The 21,301-nt window shown below is 34.3% G+C and overlaps 1 protein-coding gene across 8 annotated transcripts in view; it reads right to left on the bottom strand.

Moving 5' to 3' along the window:
* USH2A (usherin) overlaps positions 1 to 21,301 on the bottom strand; it is a 379,301-nt gene that overhangs the window by 304,662 nt on the left and 53,338 nt on the right. For all 8 annotated transcript variants that reach the window (XM_027641249.1, XM_027641251.1, XM_027641252.1 and 5 more), the window contains exons 12-14: positions 14,450 to 14,645; positions 10,550 to 11,191; positions 4,701 to 4,884 (exon numbers count right to left, since the gene is read on the bottom strand). In XM_027641249.1, the coding sequence (XP_027497050.1) occupies positions 4,701 to 4,884; positions 10,550 to 11,191; positions 14,450 to 14,645 (1,022 nt within the window). The remainder of the gene's footprint in view (positions 1 to 4,700; positions 4,885 to 10,549; positions 11,192 to 14,449; positions 14,646 to 21,301) is intronic.

The raw sequence follows: 21,301 nt of genomic DNA, 5'->3' as shown, positions 1-21,301 counted from the left end.
GAGGTTTCTGCACAAAATAGGCAACCTTCTGCCTCAGTGAAAACTAGCCTTTCGTTGGGGAAAAAAAAAAAATCAATTAATAATTTCTTGTCCACAAGGGCAACTCGAAGTTGAAAAAAATAGCATGCTGTGAATAAAGGAGAATGAATGGTGACCAAAACTGGAAGAAAAACCATCAGATTAAATAAGTAACAGGAAACAAAAAACCAGAAATATGAATGTTATAACAGAAAGCACCATTTCTTTGCAGTCTGATTGACAAAATTGGAAATAACTGAAGAGAATAATTAATTAAATGTGCAAATTAAATTATTTTTTAATTAACAAGAACAAAAAATGCAAAAGCATTGCTATCGCACAAATGCCACATTTCAATTCTGTAACTCTCTGTGGCATCAGTAGAATACATCCAGGATTAATTTATGCTTTGGTTTTTGCATGTGAAACCTCTTGCGATCAACTTGTTCTTCACTTGATACACTATTTCCCCACTGACACCCATTTATAGTGTGGATACTGATGTCAGATTGTGCAAATATTCAAAGACTTGGAACACGTCCGAAATTAAGCAAAGCAAATTACTGCAAACACTGTTATGCTACCCACTGCAATACAGACTGCCATTATTAGTCATAACAGAAAGTCAACAATGGCAAATAAAACTTCATACTTTAGATTCTAATTTCACTATATTTTCATTGCTGCAGGCTAAAAGAGTTCTGAAAAACAACAAGGACTAGGAGAAACATAGGACTGTACAGTGAAGCTAAAACATACTGGGAAGTCTACACTTTATTCCCCTTGCTCTGAGCTGGAAAAGTCCAATTCTCAGGTATAAGCAACACACTTTCAAGGGAATCTTAAATTACTCCAGATACCGGGTCCCAAGATGATGAATCAGCAAAAAGACCTCTGAGAAATCCAAGGCAGAGACAGTCATGCTATGTCCCCTTTACTCTGCTAACTCTAAGACTAGACAAGAGTCATTGATTCATATGTGGTGGATTTTCCCTTGGCCAGTTTCACCAGATCTAAGGAAATAATGGTGGTGTCTTTACAAAAGTTACTTTGTCATTTTCCCAGTCATGACCATGTCTTTCTACCTATATGAAAGCAGAAATAAAAGTGAGTTGTTACAATTTAGATATCAGCTTTATATGGCAAGTGAGAGGGGAGGGCAAGGTGGAAGCTGTTTTCACATTAGGACACTAAAATTCAGGTCAATAATCAGTGAAATAGACATTAAATGTGACAGATTTTTAAACCAGCTTAAGAAAACTCTTCACATACATTTTCTGCCTATCGCAGAGCTCACTGTATTAGAGTTCCTTTACTCCACAGCAGCTCGTGCTGTGTGATCTCCTGGGGAATCATTCAACACCCTTAAAAAGGCTGATAAAAGCTAAAGCTGCAAAATAAGCTGCAAATTTGTTTTATGGACTAATATCCTTCTGAGAATAAATAAAATACATTCTCTCTTGGAAACCACTATACTGTAGTTTGCTCTCTTTTACAGTCAAGAAAAAAGGGCAGTTTTTTCAAACTCTATTAAGCCTTTTCATCTGTAGACAGTGTATTCAAATCCCCCTTTAAATAGAGGTTTTGTTTAGAGTATTTTAACATCATGAATAAAAAAAACAGTTTAGTTACAGAAAAAAACAAATAATTATTTGCTCAGTAAGACAGTATTTTATTATTTCAAAATTTCATTACATGAAGATTTAGTTGAGGGGTTGCTAACAAAAGTTTCTCGATAGATAAACAGAGAAAGACAAGCTTCTCTTACTGTTCTTGTATATTTTTGCACCTCTTAAAAATAAGGGCTTCCTGTTCATTGCACTTTTCATTATCATACACACATGAGACAATCAAACTCACACACATATACAGTCACAGTGACAGTTCTCAGTGCCTGGCGGGGTGGGGATCTTACTTTCTGCTTGTTGCATTTTCTTCTAGGAAAAGTGTAGGTCCCCTACCTTCACCTATACTGAATTAGGCTCCAGATCCTGCAAATAACAGCATATATTTCATCATATTCTGCTCCACAGGATTACACATTATATTTGTGTAATCACATTCATAATTTTCTTAAACTGCAGAACACCAGAACTAGATTTGTGGTTATGCATAGTTCATGTTTTTCAATCAAGATTAAGCATTCAGTCAATTAATGATTTAAAAATAATAACTAACTCTTTAAAAAAATAAGTAACTTTTCATCACGTAAGAAATATTTTTAGCATTCTTGCTAAATGTTACTTTTTCAAAGTACTCCGAGTCAAATATATTTGAGTTTTGTTAAAACAGAATTATATATAATCAAGTAAAACAGACTTTTAAAACATGGAAAGAGAAATGTCATGCCAAGATGAATTGCAATATTGATTTTTTGAGGATAAATGGTTTTTGTAATATTAATATAGAGAAACCTTTATTACATTGACTCTCTAGGTGCAGTTAGAGCCTCTCCAGCAATCTGTTTAAAATCTTCATTTTTCATCCTTATGGGAAAACCTCACTTGCTAAATGGATTTCATAAACAGCAATCTGTCAAGATATATACATATATATAAACAATTTGTGATGTTCATTGACCAGTTCATTATAGTAAACAATACAGAGGTAAAGCTTTACAAATGTGTACTGATGCCCACACCCATTACAGATTGCTCAGACTGCTGCAAATACACAGTATTTGTAATTCTTTAATTGCCAAGAAAATTTTCATGCTTCATAACCTCAAATGCATTAAGAAATATGGAGTTAATGTTTTATCTCTAAAACACCACAAAATAAATCAGCTCAAATATACATTCCTCAGAGTGGGAGAATTTTAAAGCTTCACAATCTGTGTATCACAACTTTTGTTTCTTTTGTGCTATTGTGCAAAGATAGGTACCTCTGCCACTACAGATAGCTCACACCCTTTTCGTTCTGCAAACACAGAGGCCTTAAAAGACATTTGAAGCAAGGATGGTTTAAATGACTCGGTAACTTTATGGAGAAAGAAAAGGCATATTACCCTTTTAATGAAGATATTTAACAGTTAAAGAAATAGATTAAAATAGATTAATAAATAAAGACTTGCATTATCATTTTCAGTGGATAAACATTTCTGCCTGAGGAACTGAGGTGCATTGTCCAAGTAGATGACAACCAAGGAAGCCAAGCATATGCAACACAGGTTAATCATATTAATGTACTACCAGAGTAGTCTTCAATACTGTCATGAGGATTAACAAGTATTAAAGCATTAAAGCCAACTCTGATTTAAATTCCAGAACTGTAAAAACTTTTATCCTTACAACAAGGTCTGGATCTAGATAATTTATATTTTCAGATTTTAAATTTCAGAAGACAGCTTGAAAAGCAGGTATTTGAAGGCCAATATCTAACTCATAAAAGCTCTTGCTTAACGCAGACACAAATGTCTCTGTCACCTGCTAAAAATGGGGGGGGGAGAATCTATTTCAAGTAACTAAAAAAACAGTATCATTAATAGTAAGGAAAATATATTTAAAAGGGAACTTTAATATTACATGGATTTTATACCTTACCATTAGAAATGACAGGAAGTGAAAATAGGAAGTCCTTATTCCTACAAATTACTTTATGACCATTAGTAGATGCCTCTATGACCCGAAACAGTAAAAAATAATTTTAAAAATCTCTAATGAGTGACAGTAATATAAAAGTTAAAGTGAAAAATCTGCAGAATAATGTCAAATATATGTAAGATGACACTTATAATCACTGCCTAAAAGCTTGTCTACCCCACACTAGCAGGGGGAAAGGAGCACAGGAAGAGGAATATTGTACAGATTTTGCTTCTCTCTTTGCTGTGTGGTTTGGGGTTATAAAGGCAAAATTACAAAATATAACCAAACAACACCATCAGTCTGCATAAAAATATGATAGCAATAGAGCTGTACAATCTCTCTAGACAATATTTAAAAGGAAATTGAGATTGTGAGGATTAAGCAAGAAAGATGATCCTGGAAAAGAAAGATAGAGCAATAGTTGGAAGAACAGTGCAGTACCTATAGATATGTTTTGCCCGTTACATTGCAGGGAATGTATCCATATAATTCCAATGTACCTAGAGGCCCCAGGTTACATTTGATAAACAATTTACCCTGTAGCACATAACAAAATGTTGAAAAAGAATACACTGCTTCAGAAAAACAGATTTTTAAGAGTAAAGGTGCAGTGAGTATTTGTATTGCTATCAAAAGAAATCTGGAAACACAGGGATATCTGTAGTTTTTCCTTTTTTCCCCAACTAAAATATCTTCCTGAAATATATAAATGCAATCATTGGTTATAAGAATGGCACATTACCTGCATTTTAATCATCAACAATTAACACTTCAGAAAACAACACACCTTACTGAAGATGCAGAGAAAATGTAAAGAAACAATTACCAAATTGCTATAACATTAGAAAACATTAGTCTTATACAGCTTTCATGCTGTTTCTACCTAAATCTGTGGCAAAATTTCTATTTCCTTCAGCTCATGGGAGCACAGACAACTGTATAACGTATCACACGTAAATCAGAGGGCACACATGAACTCAAAGGATTAAGGTAACTAGAACACATCTTTTCATTGTCACTAAATCTTTGACCGAACTACTATCAGAAAAATGTAACAAGGAGATTTTAAGTGACCTGTAAAAAAAAAGAAACACTCACCTTCCTGTTTCAGAGTCAAATCCAAAATAAAGTTCTTCGCAGCGTTCGCATGTCTGTCCTGTTACAGAGGCATCTTGGCAACTACATTGGCCAGTTAGTTTATCACAGATCTGATTCACTGAACCAGCTATGTGGCACAGGCATGGCAGACAGCCAGTGACACTGGATGGTGAAAAATAAAAACCTGGAAAATAAAGGGATTTTGAGAATAGACGATATGCAAAAAGTGAACACAGTAAGATTATTATCAACTTATCTAAAATCAGGAATGAAACAACAGAATCAAAGCTTAGGTAACACATGTGTCGACTCAAATAAAGCACTGTAGTCTTCCTCCACAGCTGAGCTTCTAAATTTTCTCATTGGCACTTTGCAAAGCTATTATTCATTCTCCATTTGCCATGTCCGATTTTTTATTCTCTATATACTTTTAGACAGAGCAAATGCAAAATAAGGGGAGTACATTAATGTGTTTATGGGGAAAGTAAAGACCCAAGGACATGAGAGGTACTAATAAATGCACCACTAGCAGTAGAAACATAAAAAATAACATATGAGAACAGATATTTGTCCCTTTTAGTCTGAGATCTCATCTCTGAAAATGGCCAGCTGCAAACCATAAGAAATGCAAATATTTTCTCAAGAAAGTCTCTTAAATCTTTCTCAACTAATGGTTGGCTTAATCCTTGAAACACTATCATGTTTCTTAGGAAAAACTCCATTTGATGAGTATTCCCAGGTCTATGTAAAATTTGTATTTTAGTCCTCTGTAACACAGAGCTTGTATCAAACACAAATATTTGTATAGAAACTGAAAAATTGATTAAAAAAAATTACTTATCTGCTATTAAAAAGCTTTCATTCTGAATCCTATCCTTTTCTCCCTGCATTATTTCCAGTTATGAACTGGAGTATTCACTTCACCTTCCCCACAGTATATTTGGTATGCTTCTGCTATGCTATCTTTCATCCTATTGCCCTCACAAGCAATCTTTATCTATGCCTTGAGCACATTACTGATAAATACAGTTTATAGATAGAGTTTATACGGCTCTAATCTGGTCATTGAAGAACTTACTCATTATTCACAGCCTCACCTGAAATTTCCAACGAGAGAATTTTTACACACATTGTTTTAATGATGCTGTACCACTTGCATAACCTATTTTGCTATGTATGGACTTATTCCATTCTTACTAATTTCTTTCTGATCAGTAGACAATTCAAGCAATGGCATACCAGGAAAATGTATTATTTCATAAGTTTCCCAAATTATTTTCTATTTTTACCTGATTAGTAATAAATATTCTACTGGGTTTTTCCCACAAATTCCTCTGCTTTTTTTTTCCCCTCATCCCTTTGGAGTGGTACAATATATCAACAAATGTAGCAAAGCATGAGAGCTCTGCAAAGGATACTGGTGACATGGTATTAACAGGCTCTAGTCAAAAACAAGTACCTCTCTTGGAAAATGAAGCCTAAGATAGGGCCATTGATTCAAGTTTCTATCTGTCAGATGGTTACTATTAATTTTTATTGTACAACTTTGATAGAAAAATTTCAGCTGTTACTGAGATACACTGTATTCTCAGGCACTTGCCCTTTCCTTTCTCCAGGTAAAGTTCAATCAGTAGTTTCTTAGTCATGTTCTCAGTTACTGAATATTATTTGCTGTCCAATAACTTCTTGATGTCCTGCTTTATAATAAAGAGCCCAAAATTATATTGTAACATGTCATATTGCCCAAGGCCTTATTATTTGTCTTACAAGAGATAGCTCTATATATACACCCCTAGGGTGGTATTCTCTGTCTTTGCAGCAGTGTTGCACTGTGAGCTCATATCCAAATAGCAGAGGAACTAAACAAATTGAAAACATTAGAATTTTACTGCTCAAATCTTTGTTCAAATTTAGCCTCTGGTCCTCAGTGAGATAAATCTCAAGTGGACAGTGAAGTGATATCAGTCTCCAGTTAACATACATTCGCATCATAAAAAACCATGCTGTTGGCACTTTATTCCGGAGAGGCCCCAAACTGAGCCACCACAGAGACCAAATAGCTTGAAGTTATTAGTGAGGCAGCATGTATTATCTCATACTGCAGTTGTCTGCACAGTGCAGTGCCCATCCTGTGCATAAATAGAGGAGACCATTTCCCAGCAATGTCACTCTCGAGCACAATGAACGACTCCACTCACAGAACGTAACATGAAGGTAGCAAACAAGTTTAAGCCTGGACTCATGCAGAAGGTCAAAGCATTTCTTCAGAACCCAGTTTATAGTTGCAGTAAATGATAAGCACTCAGGCTAAACCAGATCATTGTCCACCCGAAATTTTGCATGAAACTATGATTCTATGATTCTATTCTATGATTTCTAAGAAAAGACTATAATGGGTAAATAAGCACATCTCTAGAAAATAAATTCATTCTGCCTGAGTAGGATCGATCACTGCAGCATATATTGCTTTTTTCATAAGAGTGAAATTCATAACTATAAAGAATCTATACCTTAATGTTAAACATCCTGGCTCTCCTAACATCATACTGCCTAAACCACTGTAGAGCAGTGAAGGATTTGGTATGATATTTTTATAATAATCTTCCAGAAATGCTCTAAAAGTTAACTAATTTTCTGGACACTACCACATTTTATTTTTTTTCAGAAGTATCAGGTAAAACTTTTTTTAAAGTAAAAGTAAGGGATTGGAAAATGAGAGCAATCTCCTCCCCCAACTAATTTATATGTAAATTAACATGATTAATGTAGACAAAAAGAGAAGAGACATGAGATTACAAATTCATGCTGTTTGTCATAACCATTACTATTATTATTTATTTCCACCACCTAGAATTTGGCAGGAAAGAGTAAGAAACAACTTAATGCAAGCTTAATTTACAGCAAGGTTAGAAGGGCTCATAAAAGTTGCTTTATGAAGGATCCACTGTTGTATAATAGAACTAATTTCCAATTTTAAGACAGCCACTGCAAATCTCTACAAGATCTATGTATATAACTAGTATTATGCTTATTCTTTTTCAGATTTTTTTCCAATTCAACCATAACTGATCACATTTGTCAATCAAGCATACTCTTCATAAGGAAGAATGAAAGTCGTAGCAAAGTATTCAGCTTCCTTTTTTAATAATCCTCTTACTATTTCTCCTACTGTACAGAAAAGGAACACACGAACAATTCCTTAGCCCTTTTTCATGCTTACCAACTGTGGCAGTAACGCTCATTTCTTAACCACAGACTGTGCTTCAAAATGCACATTTAACTACACCAAAAATATTGTCACAGTGTAATTCACACTTTTCTGGCCAAGAGAGGTAGTACATACACAAAAACTCAGAACTGGTGCCCAGACACCCATCCTACATGCTAGCTTAGATCTTTTCCATACTACGTAGCACTCTATAAAAACCTGTGGTCACCAAGTAAAGAACTTAAAATATTACTTTTTTTACAGTTTTTCTGCTCTCATAACAGGATCGAAGACCTGTTGAATAGGATCTGTATGGCACAAATCCCAGTCAGCATGGCAACACAGTTCCAGAATGAGACAGGGACAAACTGCTCACAACAATTTGGGGGCAAGAAAGATCCTGCCTCAATCGCTGCAATCGAAGACATCTTGAAAGTAAGTTTCTATACAAGGCAAAACTGCTCTTTCATTTTGTTTCATGTAGAATCAAGTATCCCTCTCTTTCCATACACCTTTAGTTTAAAAAAAAAAAAAAAAAATTAAATGTACAGCAATCTACCAAAATGTTATTTGTATGAGAACAAACTGGAAGATGACAAGTCATGGATACAGCCTAATAGGTTAAAGGCATAGCTGAAGGTTCCAAAAAGAGTTTTGAAGAAAAAGATCTCATTATAAAACATTTTCCCAAAACTATATCCAGTTTGAATTTTTCTCCACTGGTAACTCTTCCTGCATTAAGATTTTGGCAACTTTTGGAAACCTCTCAAATTTTATCAAAGTACATAAAAATATACTACAATGGGATGTTATTTTAAATACTACTAACTAAAACAGACTTACAATTACACAGAATAAGAAAATAAAATACATATAACCTGTATTCCACTAAGAAAACTTGCATCACACAGTTGAAATGTCCCAACACACTAACAAGTCTCTAGTATGTTTTTAGGGCTGCCAGTATTAACTAATTAGTTGTGTGCTTTAATTAGATTGTATTGGCTACATATACACTTGGAATACATTTTCTTATCTTTGCTCCAAGACAAAGCCATAGGACATGTTTACAGTACTCAAAGCCAATTAAGATCTTCCATACCTCTATATGGAAGATTTCTTATACTCTCCTCTGTTTTATAGAAAAGTCTCTTTTGGAACATACTAATAAAGAGTATTTATATAAGAGTTAGATATATTAAACATCTAAATGAGCTCACACTAGGATCGACACTAAAACAGCAAGAACAGTGCAGTTTGCTGTGCTACACTAGGATTAATACAGCATTTTTACAATGATAAGAACTTACACCTGCAGCAGAGAGCTCAGCGTTCAGCACATATATGCTTATAGTTATTAGTTAGAAAATTTAAAAATAATCCTTACAAAAATATGTTTTAAATTATTTTTCTTTTTAATAGGAACTATTGTGGAAGTATTCCTTTGAGTGCCATGCAAGCTTTTTTACAAACCAGTCTGTTCATACTATCAATTAAACCTTTTTAAACCATTTAGTTCTGCATAAACCCTGGCCTTTCTTTTTCAAGGACAAGGGCGGTCACTGACTCGGGAAGCCTTGACATCACTCCTCTGCCGATCTCTGATTAAGTGGCTGCTACAGAGGGTTAACAGGTCAAATAGCACTGGAGGAGGAACTAAGAAAAACAGAATGCTGCCTTATTTATTAGTATATGTACCTAAAATAATTTAAATGAAAGCATTTTAAAAAATACTTAATGGAGGTTAAGCAGCTTTTTTAACCTCTGTTCAAATTATTGAATGGCATATTAAAACCAATGGAGCTATAATGTACCTTTTAATGTGACCTGCTACTTGAATAAATTGCATATGTATTTAACTTGAACTAAATCTATCTGTTTAATATTATTATGAAGGGTAGGTTAATATTATCTATAGTTTCGCTTTACCCACCTACTTTTTAAAACAAAAACATTGAAATATAACTACAGAGCTTCCTACCTATAATGAACATTTAAACTTTGTTTACAGTAATATAGTATAAAATCTTGAACTGTTATGTAGCAACTGCAATATCACCTACTTGCAGGGCCAAACTGTAAGCAGTCCTTGTGAAAGCCAGCATATCCTCCACACAGCAAGGCAGGTGAATGCTCCTTAAGTGGCACGTTTGCCAGCCTCATCAAAGTTTAAGCAACCATCTCTGTGTCTCCCGCCATGCTCAGCTTTATGCATGAAGTGCCCTTCCTGAAGAGATTGCACTCTGCCTTCCAAATTCACATTTTTCATTATGAGGATAGCTGCTGTTCATTAAATTATGCCAATTTATCTCTCATTCAGTGAATGGGCCACGATTATTTGCCTATTTTCTCAATATCTAGAACTAGCCTAGCCTTATTTTGAACATGTTGAAAAAACACTAATAATACAAATTATACAAGCTCTGGCAATAGAATAAATATTGGATAGTGATCAGGACATTAATACTTCCTTCTTGCTCACACAGTTAGGACGAAATGGAAATATAATTAATAACGTATATACATCAGAGATGTCAGATATGAAGCTGTCTAAACACATACTAAAAACTGTAGGAACTACTATGATAACAAAAAAAGCAAAACTTACTACATGAAATAGATTGCCTTCCAATTTCCTTACCTGGTTTACACTCATTACACCTTCTCCCCTGGCGCTGAGGCAAACAGACACACTGTCCAGAAACGGGGTCACAAACTGTTCCTGCCAATGTGCCCAGAGCGTCACAGTCACAACGCTGGCAGCCGAGGAGGTTGCTCATGCTGAGGTTGTACGTATGAAGCATGCACTGACTGCACTGAAGGCCAGTTACACCAGCTTTGCAAGGACACTGTCCTGTTGATTTGTCACAAAGCAAAGAGCCATTCACTGTACCTGCCTTATCACAGTTACACGGCAGACAAACAAAGGAATGATTCTTCTGTACTTTGCGGTAGCCGTCCAGGCACTGGTCGCATTGTCTTCCTCCAATATTTGGTTTACATGCACACTGCCCTGTCGTTGCATCGCACACAGTTCCAGAAAATGACCCTGCAGCATTACATTCACAAGCCTTACAACCAGTTACATCCAGCCCATAAAAGTTGTCCATGCAGGTGTCACAGTGAAGCCCTTTCACTCGTTCTTTACAATTGCACTGCCCGGAGAGAGGGTTGCAGAATTGGTTCACTGAGCCGTGGCTGTTGCACCAACAAGGCTCACATCCATCTTCATTAGCATATCTGAGAGCTTTAAATCCAAAATTGCAACTATCACACCTAAGACCTGGAAGGAGAAAAAGATATTAATAATAAAAAAAAGGAAAAAGCTGAAAAGCTATTAATTTCAGTTTTAAAAAAGGGTAAGTATACTATACTTTAGTGTTAACAAAAAAGAGAAAAGAAGGACTAATATTCTTCACCAGCATAATTAACAGGAGTGACAGGGCTGCACCAATCAATTGAATAACTGTGGCATCCCAAAAATCTGTTTACTTTTCCAATTTGTTTCAGAAGCAATGCGTTTCTGTTGGCCTCTCAATACAATTTAAGATACTTCTGCAAGAGATTCTTTGTAACATTTCTAAGACAAACTAGAATTAATCTCTTTGTCCCCCAGAACAGCACTTGTTGCACAATCAATGCTTATGTGAACTCTTCACCCTATATTGTAGAAATGCAATACATGGGGAATTGCACTGGGCTCTCAATATGTTCTGATAATAGATTTATATATTGTATTAAAAACCTTAAATATACTCTAGGACAGCACAAATTAGACTAATTACAACGAATTATTTACTTAACACCATACTTCAGTTTCACCATTGATTACATTTATGTTAGTGTTTACTGTTAGCCCTTACTGAAAGCAGAAAATGTTTTCCATAATACAAAATGAAATATTTTAATCTAAATTATGATTAAGTTAACTCCTGCAGTACATTAAAATCTAAACTGGTTTTGTCATGCTTCATCCTGTAGTTTTATTAGCTTTGTTTTCAAACTCAATGCTTGCTTTATCCCTGCCCCAAGGGATGGCATTTATATGTTAGTTTATAAAATGTGCATTACAAGAAAGCAAACTAGATTATTATACGAAAAATGCAAATTCAGCTACGTATTTCCCCTTGCAATGGGAAAATCCTTCACTATGAAGCTACCACTTGATTGCTACATATAGGAAAATATAAACACAATGTTCCAGCAAAGCATTGTCATCATTTAAAAAATACAAAACCATACAAAAATGCATCTAGCAACTTAATTGTAGAAATATAAAACTAAAAATGGTAGGGAATGCATTATATATATGGATAAAACTCAAAAACTCCAACAGAAGGCAAGTTCCTTTAACAGTGATGAATGACTCACCTAAGGCATATCATTTAATTTCAATAAGGAAAATAAAAAAGGACCACTATTGCTGCAAATTTTAAAAATAACTGTATTGTTAACAAGAATTATGACTCATTTTGAACTATTAAAATTGGTCTACATGGATTCATATCATATCAGTTTTAAAAATATGCGCAGTGCTTATTTGAATATGCCATACATATTCCTGACAGGTAATCTATTCCTAACGATACTGAGGAAGGCCTACAGGGCATCACATTCAATGTTAACAAGTACAGGGGAGTTAGCACGCTTGGCATTTAATTCACATTCTTCTACCTTTTTATTCTAGATGAATGACCTACTTTAATAAAATTATTGGTGCTAATGTATTTTACTGGTGATAGAATCATTAGTAAGATTTAACAGTTGTGTTAACTCTAACAGTTCATGTTTCATAACACTGCAGTCCATAGTTGCATTTTTCTGTTATCATGTTTGCTTAAATAGATAAAAACGGCAATAGACAGATTGCTCTAAAAACCAATTTAGAAATCCAAAGAGGAAAGTTCTCTGTTAAAGTTTGCTGCACACGTTTCAATATACCAAAGCTTATTTACAATTGGTTTGGAAAACAAAGAGAATCTAGTCTGGAAAGAATTAGGTTTTTATCCTGCGAACAAACACTTGCATAAATACAGCCCCCACCATTGTTACAGGTAAGTACAGAAAGCATAGGTTTACATATTTTTCTTATAACTATTTCAGTGAAAATAAAAACAATTCTTACTGTTTTCATCAAGGGGATAAAATGTTTAATACACAGACAACCAAATATGTGAGAACCAGACTGCATTTCTTGTCTGCCAAATTGCCACTGAGTTAAGAGAGGTTTTCGCAGGTGCAAATATGAAACGTGAGTAAAGAATATATAATTAAGAATGCTCTGAAGTCCTTTTTCTTGAAAAGAGAGTGGGTTTAAGATGCACAGAGGTTATTTTTTATTCTTAGCACCCTTTTTATTGCATGAAAAGTGTAGCATTCCACAGGAAAAAGGACTGAAATTGTTCAGCCTTCTATCTGTTTAGAGCTGTTTCCATTATTTGTTGTTATTCTGCATTTACTTCTTTCTTCTAATTTCCAAAAGAAACAAAGACTCACAATACTACAAATGAGTCAACATTCACAAATGAGGGTATATAAATATCAAGTATACTAACATGTGCTTAAACACTATTAATGCAACCGAGAACCATGGTCAGGCTGAAGAAAAAATAAATTACTAATTCTGTTAGTAACAAAGCAGAAAAGATTTTTTTCTTTTTGAGACATATGTATAGTCTGAGACATGTACAGTTACCATGCAAGGCTCACTTTATCAGGAAATTCTCCTTGCATAATATTCCCATACATCAACATTTCAAAGTGTATTATATATACTGTGTATTTTGGGCACTTGATAAATTTTGTCCTTATGTGGCTGTGGCTCCCCTCAAATATGCTGGAAGTAATAAATTGCTATAATCAAATCTAATTTCTGAAAAATACCTGTGGGAGTAACAAACAAAAAAGCACGTCTTGTAAAAAAAATGATAAATAACACAGAAGGTAGCAGTTTATTATAATCAGCTTGGCATTGAATTACAAAATTAAAATTATGTGGCCCTTGATAACTAACCCTAGCTATGTACATGATCTGTGGAATTATGTTGACTTATTTTGCATTTCATAGGAACAGTTCAAAGAAATATAATAGAAAAAAATTGATAGATTTATCACAAAGGACCCTGTAGCACAGAATATTTTGAGAAAAAAATCCATTTATTTTGGTCTATTAAGAAAACTAGCATGGAAACGATTTGCTTAGAAGTCATTAAGCATAAAACATTTTGAAAAAGTGTTAATTTCCTAAAAGAAACATCTATGCAGTAAGCAAATTATATTATTTTTGTGACTTATTAGTATGGAACCATGTAAGCTAATGTAGCTATGCCATAAGGAAACTTCTAAAGGGTTGATTAAACTAAGCTTCAAGCTGTAGTTTGATAGAATTATTAAATTAATAATTTTTCAACAGTTAATTTCATTCACTTTTATAATCTGCCTTCAGCAAAGAAGTTTTCTATACCTTTCATTTAGAAATCAAGTGTGTTTTATTTCCAGGGAAAACAAGAAAAATGGCTCCAAACTCTTGCATTACACATACCAATAACATTTGCTTTGCACTTGCACTGTCCTGAATTTTGGTGACAGGTAATATCTCCATTGACTGTCCCAGAGGTATTACAGTTACAGGGACTGCAGCCATCAGGGTTTGACTGTTGCAGATTGTAGAATCCTTCCTGGCACTGATTGCATTGTCTGCCAGACACATGTCTCTTACAATTACACTGGCCTCCAATCTAGAAAGATACAAAATATTATAGAGTGATGAACATTATCTATTTTTAGATGATACATTCATTAGCAACAGGAACAGGAGTATGAGGTGGGGAGGAGAAAATTTTAAATGGAACAGAAAAAAAATATAAGTCTGTGTAACACTTTTTTAATTTGTTGAGAAAGAGGAAAAAAGATAAATATTGAACAGAGTGTAACTGTTCGACTTTTAAATAGAGTTTAAAAAGTCCTGTTCTTTCAAAACAGAAGGGAAAAATAACTGAATAAACAATGCGACCCTATTTGCCATCTGGACAGAGAATATGCAAAGAACATTTACAAAATTGCATGGTATAAATGGTGACATATTAAAACAAATAGTACTTTTTTGAATCACAGTTACTGCAAAGAATTGTCATCGTCAAAGGTCAAGTTTTGCAATTTTTGTTCTGACCATATGCCTCTTTATTTTAGTGAAAACGTAAGAACGAAAGTAAGAATGAAGCACAGTTGAAAATTTTTCTTTCTTATTATTCATCCAAGATAAATTTTCTCTTTCTTTACTGAAGGATGTGACCCAACAGTTCAGTATCTGAAACCCTCTCCCTCTTTTCATGGTTCGGCTGGTGTTCAAAATACTCCACTTCCGTGGAGGTATATAAAGGTCTTCACCTACTCCCTAAATGGGTAGCATTGCTATTCAGAAGGAGCTGACACATCCTATGTTATTCCTGGACCATGATCCGGGATTATGAGTTTCACATCTTGTGCAAGATTAAAGGGTTCCTGAAAAGCTACCTCAATGTCTGAAAGCCAGAAAAAAAACCCCAAACCAACAATCTCTACATTCATCTCTTTCCAATTTGGTGGGAAAACCGACCACAGGGAAAGGCCAATGGCACAGGGATGGAGAAACTAATGAAAGGCATCAGTTAATGCACAACACAGACAAAAAACAGCAAGTCAAAGCACACCAGGATGCAGGAGATGTGAAATGGTAAAAGGTTTGGGATTCATAATAAAGGAACAAAACTAACTTTTCTAACTCAAGTGTTCTGGAAAATGCAGATGGCAGTAAACCAATAAACTCTAAAAATTATAAGTAATTTTCTTTCGGTCAGTGTATTTTTGTTCCACACAAATATTTCTAAATATGAAAAAGTACAGTGATTCAAAACTCGCATTCATCTACGACATCAACAGCTGTAGTTCAATGTACTTTGCTTTTAAATGGCTACCAGAACAAAAATTTCTCTTAATGGTTGCCTTTTTCATCTTTAATCTATAAGTCAAGTAAAGCTGAAAGAAAGGAGAGGCAAAGCTACTTGGAAGTTCCACTTAAAATAAATGTTATTATGACACATTCAATTCTACAGTGAAGCTCTAAGCTTGGTTAATACAAGACAAAATAGAGTATTTTAACATCTAATAGTAAATTCTCAGTGCAAAAAATACTGAAAGTTAGAGAAGCATGTACTCCTACCCCTTCCTCATAAAAGGATTCTGTAGTCCATAAAATCTCTGCAATATGATTTAATGATAGAGATCTATTACCAGTTTATCAGCCATGTTTTTCAGGAAGATGAAGATATTAAAAAGGCAAGACAATAATTTTTTTATAAAAGACAAGACAACAGCAACTACAAAAAGAGTTAAAAGACCACAGTAGCAGAAAACACAGCAACAAGGATTTTTAAGTTAATTCCCTTTTAGACTGGATTTGATCTAGATATTTAGGGTATTATAAGAGACCCAGTCATGCATCACAGCCATTCATCAGAGAACTCACATGTGAAAAGAAACTCTGAATTTAATCCTAAATGAAAAAACCCTCTAGTTTAATACATAACTGCAAAAGAAATATTTTGTGTTAGTGACCACAGAGTACTCAGATTACACAATAGCACTCAACTCATACTTTAAAAGTCTTTAAAGTTACTCCAGATGTTACCACAGGAAGGAAAGCATTACATGTAAAAATTCATCTTCAATCAGTGAAAACTGGATCAATATCTTATTTAACTGGAAGTTAAATAAGATAGGATAACCAATACCAAATTTTAAAACTAGAATAAGGCAATACAAAAATGAGCTTTTAAACAAGCAACATGCCTAAATCATGAAGGAAATAAAAGTTTTTTTAAATGTCAGAAGCAAAGGAAGACTACTAGAGAATCACTGTGCGGAATAAATAATTAAGTAGTATGATTAGCAGACTCAGAGTGGACATCAGAACTTTTCACTAAAAGTGCAGCACCAGTAACAGGCTTCCCAGAGGGGATGTGGAATTTCTGTCCCCAAAGGTACCAAGACTTACTCAGACAAAATCATGACTGACTGGATCTATCACTGACAACAATTCTGCTTTGAGCTGAAGCAGATCACCAACTAATGCTTTTATAATTATGTGTAGCATTCAGGAAAGAGAACCACAACAGAGATTGCAAAGAAAGAATTAAATAGCTTTTCACTATGAAAGAAGTGCTACCTTTCCATATTAGGAATGATTTTTAAGACTGGTTTGAAACCAAAATGTCAGAAGGAAAATATTTTAGCAAAATCTTATCGTCAAAAAGTGACTAAACATGAAACTAAAGTTCTAGATGAACCAAAACATAAAATTACTGAGATGTTACTTGCTTAAATCAGTATCCACAAAAGAGAAATAAAATTATAAAAGTTACATCAATCTCCTTAAAAGGTTGTAAGGAAGTTTCCAAGATCTACAATCTAATCGACTTTTTTTTGTATTATTATTCTGTATTCTATTAGGAATTAAAACATGTTTGATATATTGAAGAAGATTGGTACTTTTTTCCCAAAGAAAAATCATGCTTCATGATTCTACTGCATTTCTTCAAGTCAACAACATCTGGAAATATCACATATACTGAACCAAATGGATGATAAAAAATTCAAATTAATTTCTACATCAAGAAGTACAAACCTAATGCCTGGGAAAACCAATGCTGACTATTGGTAGACAGTAATGAGTCCAAAATTAGCTATTTCCACTCAAGAAAGGAGATATTAAAGCTGTTCCATTTCCCCTACAAATAATTTGAAAGCTCTGAGTCTCTTAAAGTGACAGGAATACTGGAATTATTAGGAAAAGAACCGAAAGGTATACAGAAAATCTCACTGTGTAATAAAAATCCACTGTATAATTTGTATATCTGGGTACCATCTCTAAAGTAAAAGAGGTTACAGAGTGAGTAGAATAAGCAAAGATACAAACGAAAAGAGATTGAAGACTTTTCAGTTTGGAAAGAGATGACTAAAATGAAGGGAATATATGGCTATAAAATCATGAATGGTTTACAGAATGAATATTCATTATTTCTCACTTATAAGATAGAACATCCAGGAAATCATCAGAAAGTAAACTTAAAAGAACGAAAGTGTATACAGTACAAGCATACGGAAAAATACACTTTTTTTGAACTCCATTAAAAAATGAGTTAGATTAATTCCATATGTGGATTCCAAACATGGCCACTCAGATGAAAATCCTGAGTTTGTCTCAGGAAGTCCCAAACCCATAAACAACTGGAATCTAGAAAAGTATATCACAGAAGGATCATGCTTATGGTAACCAGCAGAGAGGATACTGTGCTAGATGAGTCTCATTTCATCCAGTATAGCTGTTCTTATCCTGAATACATGGAAATCCAAGGCTAATTGTGATCAAACAGTAGCTCCTTCCTGATGCAACACATGAAATGTGTAGATTGCTAAGTGCTAAGAGGAGCAAAGAAACCAGTATGTTCAGCATAATTTCGTGTCAAGCTATTACAAGAAGCAGTAATTTTCATCACATTCGGTTGCAGAAAATGTATGTCCCCTTTTCTCTTAATAGCTTAAAAAAAAATTATGCTTGAAGAATAAATGTAACTCTTCAAATGAGGGAGAAATATCTGGTTTTCTGGTCAGTTGAAAAATTCAAATTTTCCCCAGGATCCAGCCAACAAAACCATTTGCAGATTTTCACATACAAATAATAATACCAGGGCTTAACTTGGGGAAAGTTTGGCTTAAAAATGGGAAATATAAAAACCCAGTATATTTCATTTCTCTCTACAGGTAGAGAGAAGTACCAAAATAGTCTGGGAAACGCTTGGCAATGAATACTCTTACGAAGAAGTTGTACAAGTTGACAAATATTTATAATGCCACAGAAACAGGTACCACAGGTTAAAACATTGAAATCTACACCAAAATGGGTAGAATAAGCCATTTCTGTAACATGTATTTTTATGCATTCTACACAAAAATCTAAGTGAATTATGAAACTAAGTGATTACTGTTGTTATTAGTATTATTATTTCTGTAAACCCAGCTTACTCTGGAAACTATTATATCAGTGAAAATATTGGCAGTAATTAATATCTAAAGATTTTGTTAACCAGGATTTCATCAGTTGTGTACTGGAGATATTACTGAACCTTCCCTCTCCTCCCTCTGATTCAAAGGCTATCTGTCATTTAAAGAAAAATATTCTATTTATGCTGGTTATAGAAGAGTAGAAAGCAATCTGTTCTCCTGTTGCTTATGTCTGAGAAGCCTGGTTCTGACCCAAACAGTAAGCAGACAGAAACAGCCTGTATATTAATATTACCATCTTGGTACTAAATCACTTATGGAAAATATCTGTCTAGATGGGTTACTATGAAAATGAGCCTAGCCAAGCATTACTACCAAGTGGTGGTGTATCTTGGGACCTCATAATTACAATTGTTATTTGATATAGAAAATCACTGATGCTGAGTTGACATATATCCCTTGTGCCATTTATAATTTAGGTATGAAATACACATTAGTCCTATATCCTTGAATGTAAACAGTTACAAAACCTATGCAAGAAACCTTCTCCTGTACAAATCACAACTGCAGCATCATTGTCCTTAATGAGGAAGCTGACTAGTTACGGTTTCTGAATTTCAGATATACTGAGCAGTTCACACTGCTTTAGACTCTAGTAATACCACTTTTTAGTTGGAGAACACTTTAATCTAACACATCACATCTAGAATCACAAATTCCAAGAGGTGCCTGTTCAGGAACTCTTCCGATGTCCAGTTACTAAACTGATAGGAGGACTTAAAAATTGATTTAAGCACCCAGGACAAAGGTTGACATATTCCAAAGAATTGTCTCAATTTTTGTTTAGAGTACCATAAACTATTTATTTAGCCACATCAGTCATCTAGTGACATATCACAGTATCAGAAACATAACTTCTGACTACTTAGGCTCTTGATGACCGTATGTATTCTTAAAGTATAAAATGGAGTTTTCTAAAAAAATACGTAGCATAAGTTTTTCTGAAAGTTAAAACCATCTTTTTCCCCTTAGATATGCCTATAATTTCAAATTGTTATTCTTTGGTGTCTGTAATAGAAGCAACATACTGCCAGAAACATAACCAGAAAGTCTCTCCAATTCCAGAGAATAAATATGAGATGAGCCTTGATGTTACTAAATAAAAGAGTAATGCTGACACCTTTCTAAGTTTCTTTCACCAAAGTTAACTTCCAGTTTTGAAGCCCAAAACACATGACAAAAATAATCTTTTGTGATTGGCTGAGTCATTATGATTTCAATTATTCACCAGGGCAGAAGCACCTTCCGAAAATGCAAGTTTTAGGACATTGCAAGACTCAGGGGTATATTCAGGTCTGGTATGAAACTCTTGCTGTTCATCCTGCCATCACCAGTTTTGCAATTGATTGGTACCAGTCTCAATGTTCTGCCTTTTTGATATAAATGCTAATTATATACTTCTCACTACCTTCTCACTTGATGCAAATCTGGCAAGGACCCCAGCATCTAGTTGTCTGCAATCTCAGGAAGTGGGAGGAGGGAGCAAGGGGGTTGAGGACTTTTATTTTCTTTTCCTTTTCTTCAGTTTAGGAAATGAGAACTGTATGGTGTGCTGGCTCACACACATAGGTTAATGGTCTGACACCAAATACCTGAGAGTATTCTCAGTATGTCAGCTTTGGGAACTGAAAATTGAATAAGCAGCAATAATGAAGTTCCTTTGCACTCCCCTGATATCTCTTCTTGTCATCTCTTATGATGACTTTCAAAAGTCAGTAGCTTTCTACTACTTTTACTCAAAATGTACAATGAGCCATTTACCCTCTGTTCATGACACTCCAAGGGGTGGGAGTGGACCAAATATGCAAAATAAAAAACTACCACAGAAAACCAAGATTTCTACTTTAAAAAATCCATCAGAAATAAAGCTACGGAATTATGTAACATATAAAGCTCATTTTCCTTCACTTTAGCAATAGGATTAAAGGCCTTCTATGAAGGGAAATCCAGGATTCAGAGGACACACAGTGTTTTATAACTTGATTTTTTATGGACTCCACTATGCACATGCTTTTCATTTACACATTTGCATCCTATACATTCCTTATTCTATTTGGTATATCTGTTGTCCAAAATGCCCTTAATTAACTGCTTTAACCTATGTCTTTTCCCTCGTAACACACATTTCATTTCATTTCATTTATTTATTTACTGTCAATCACAATAAATGGGTTGAAAACAGTGTAGGTGGATAAGTGAGAGCAGGGGAATGCTCACTCTAATTTTAGATAAAAGAATTATCTCAGAACTGAAAAACAGAAACAGAAATACTATTTTGGTTTAAAAATATATATAT

This window comes from Corapipo altera, unplaced genomic scaffold (genome assembly GCF_003945725.1).
Source record: "Corapipo altera isolate COAL_440 unplaced genomic scaffold, ASM394572v1 48b, whole genome shotgun sequence".
Taxonomy (NCBI): domain Eukaryota; kingdom Metazoa; phylum Chordata; class Aves; order Passeriformes; family Pipridae; genus Corapipo; species Corapipo altera.
This window is presented reverse-complemented; position numbering and strand designations above follow the sequence as displayed.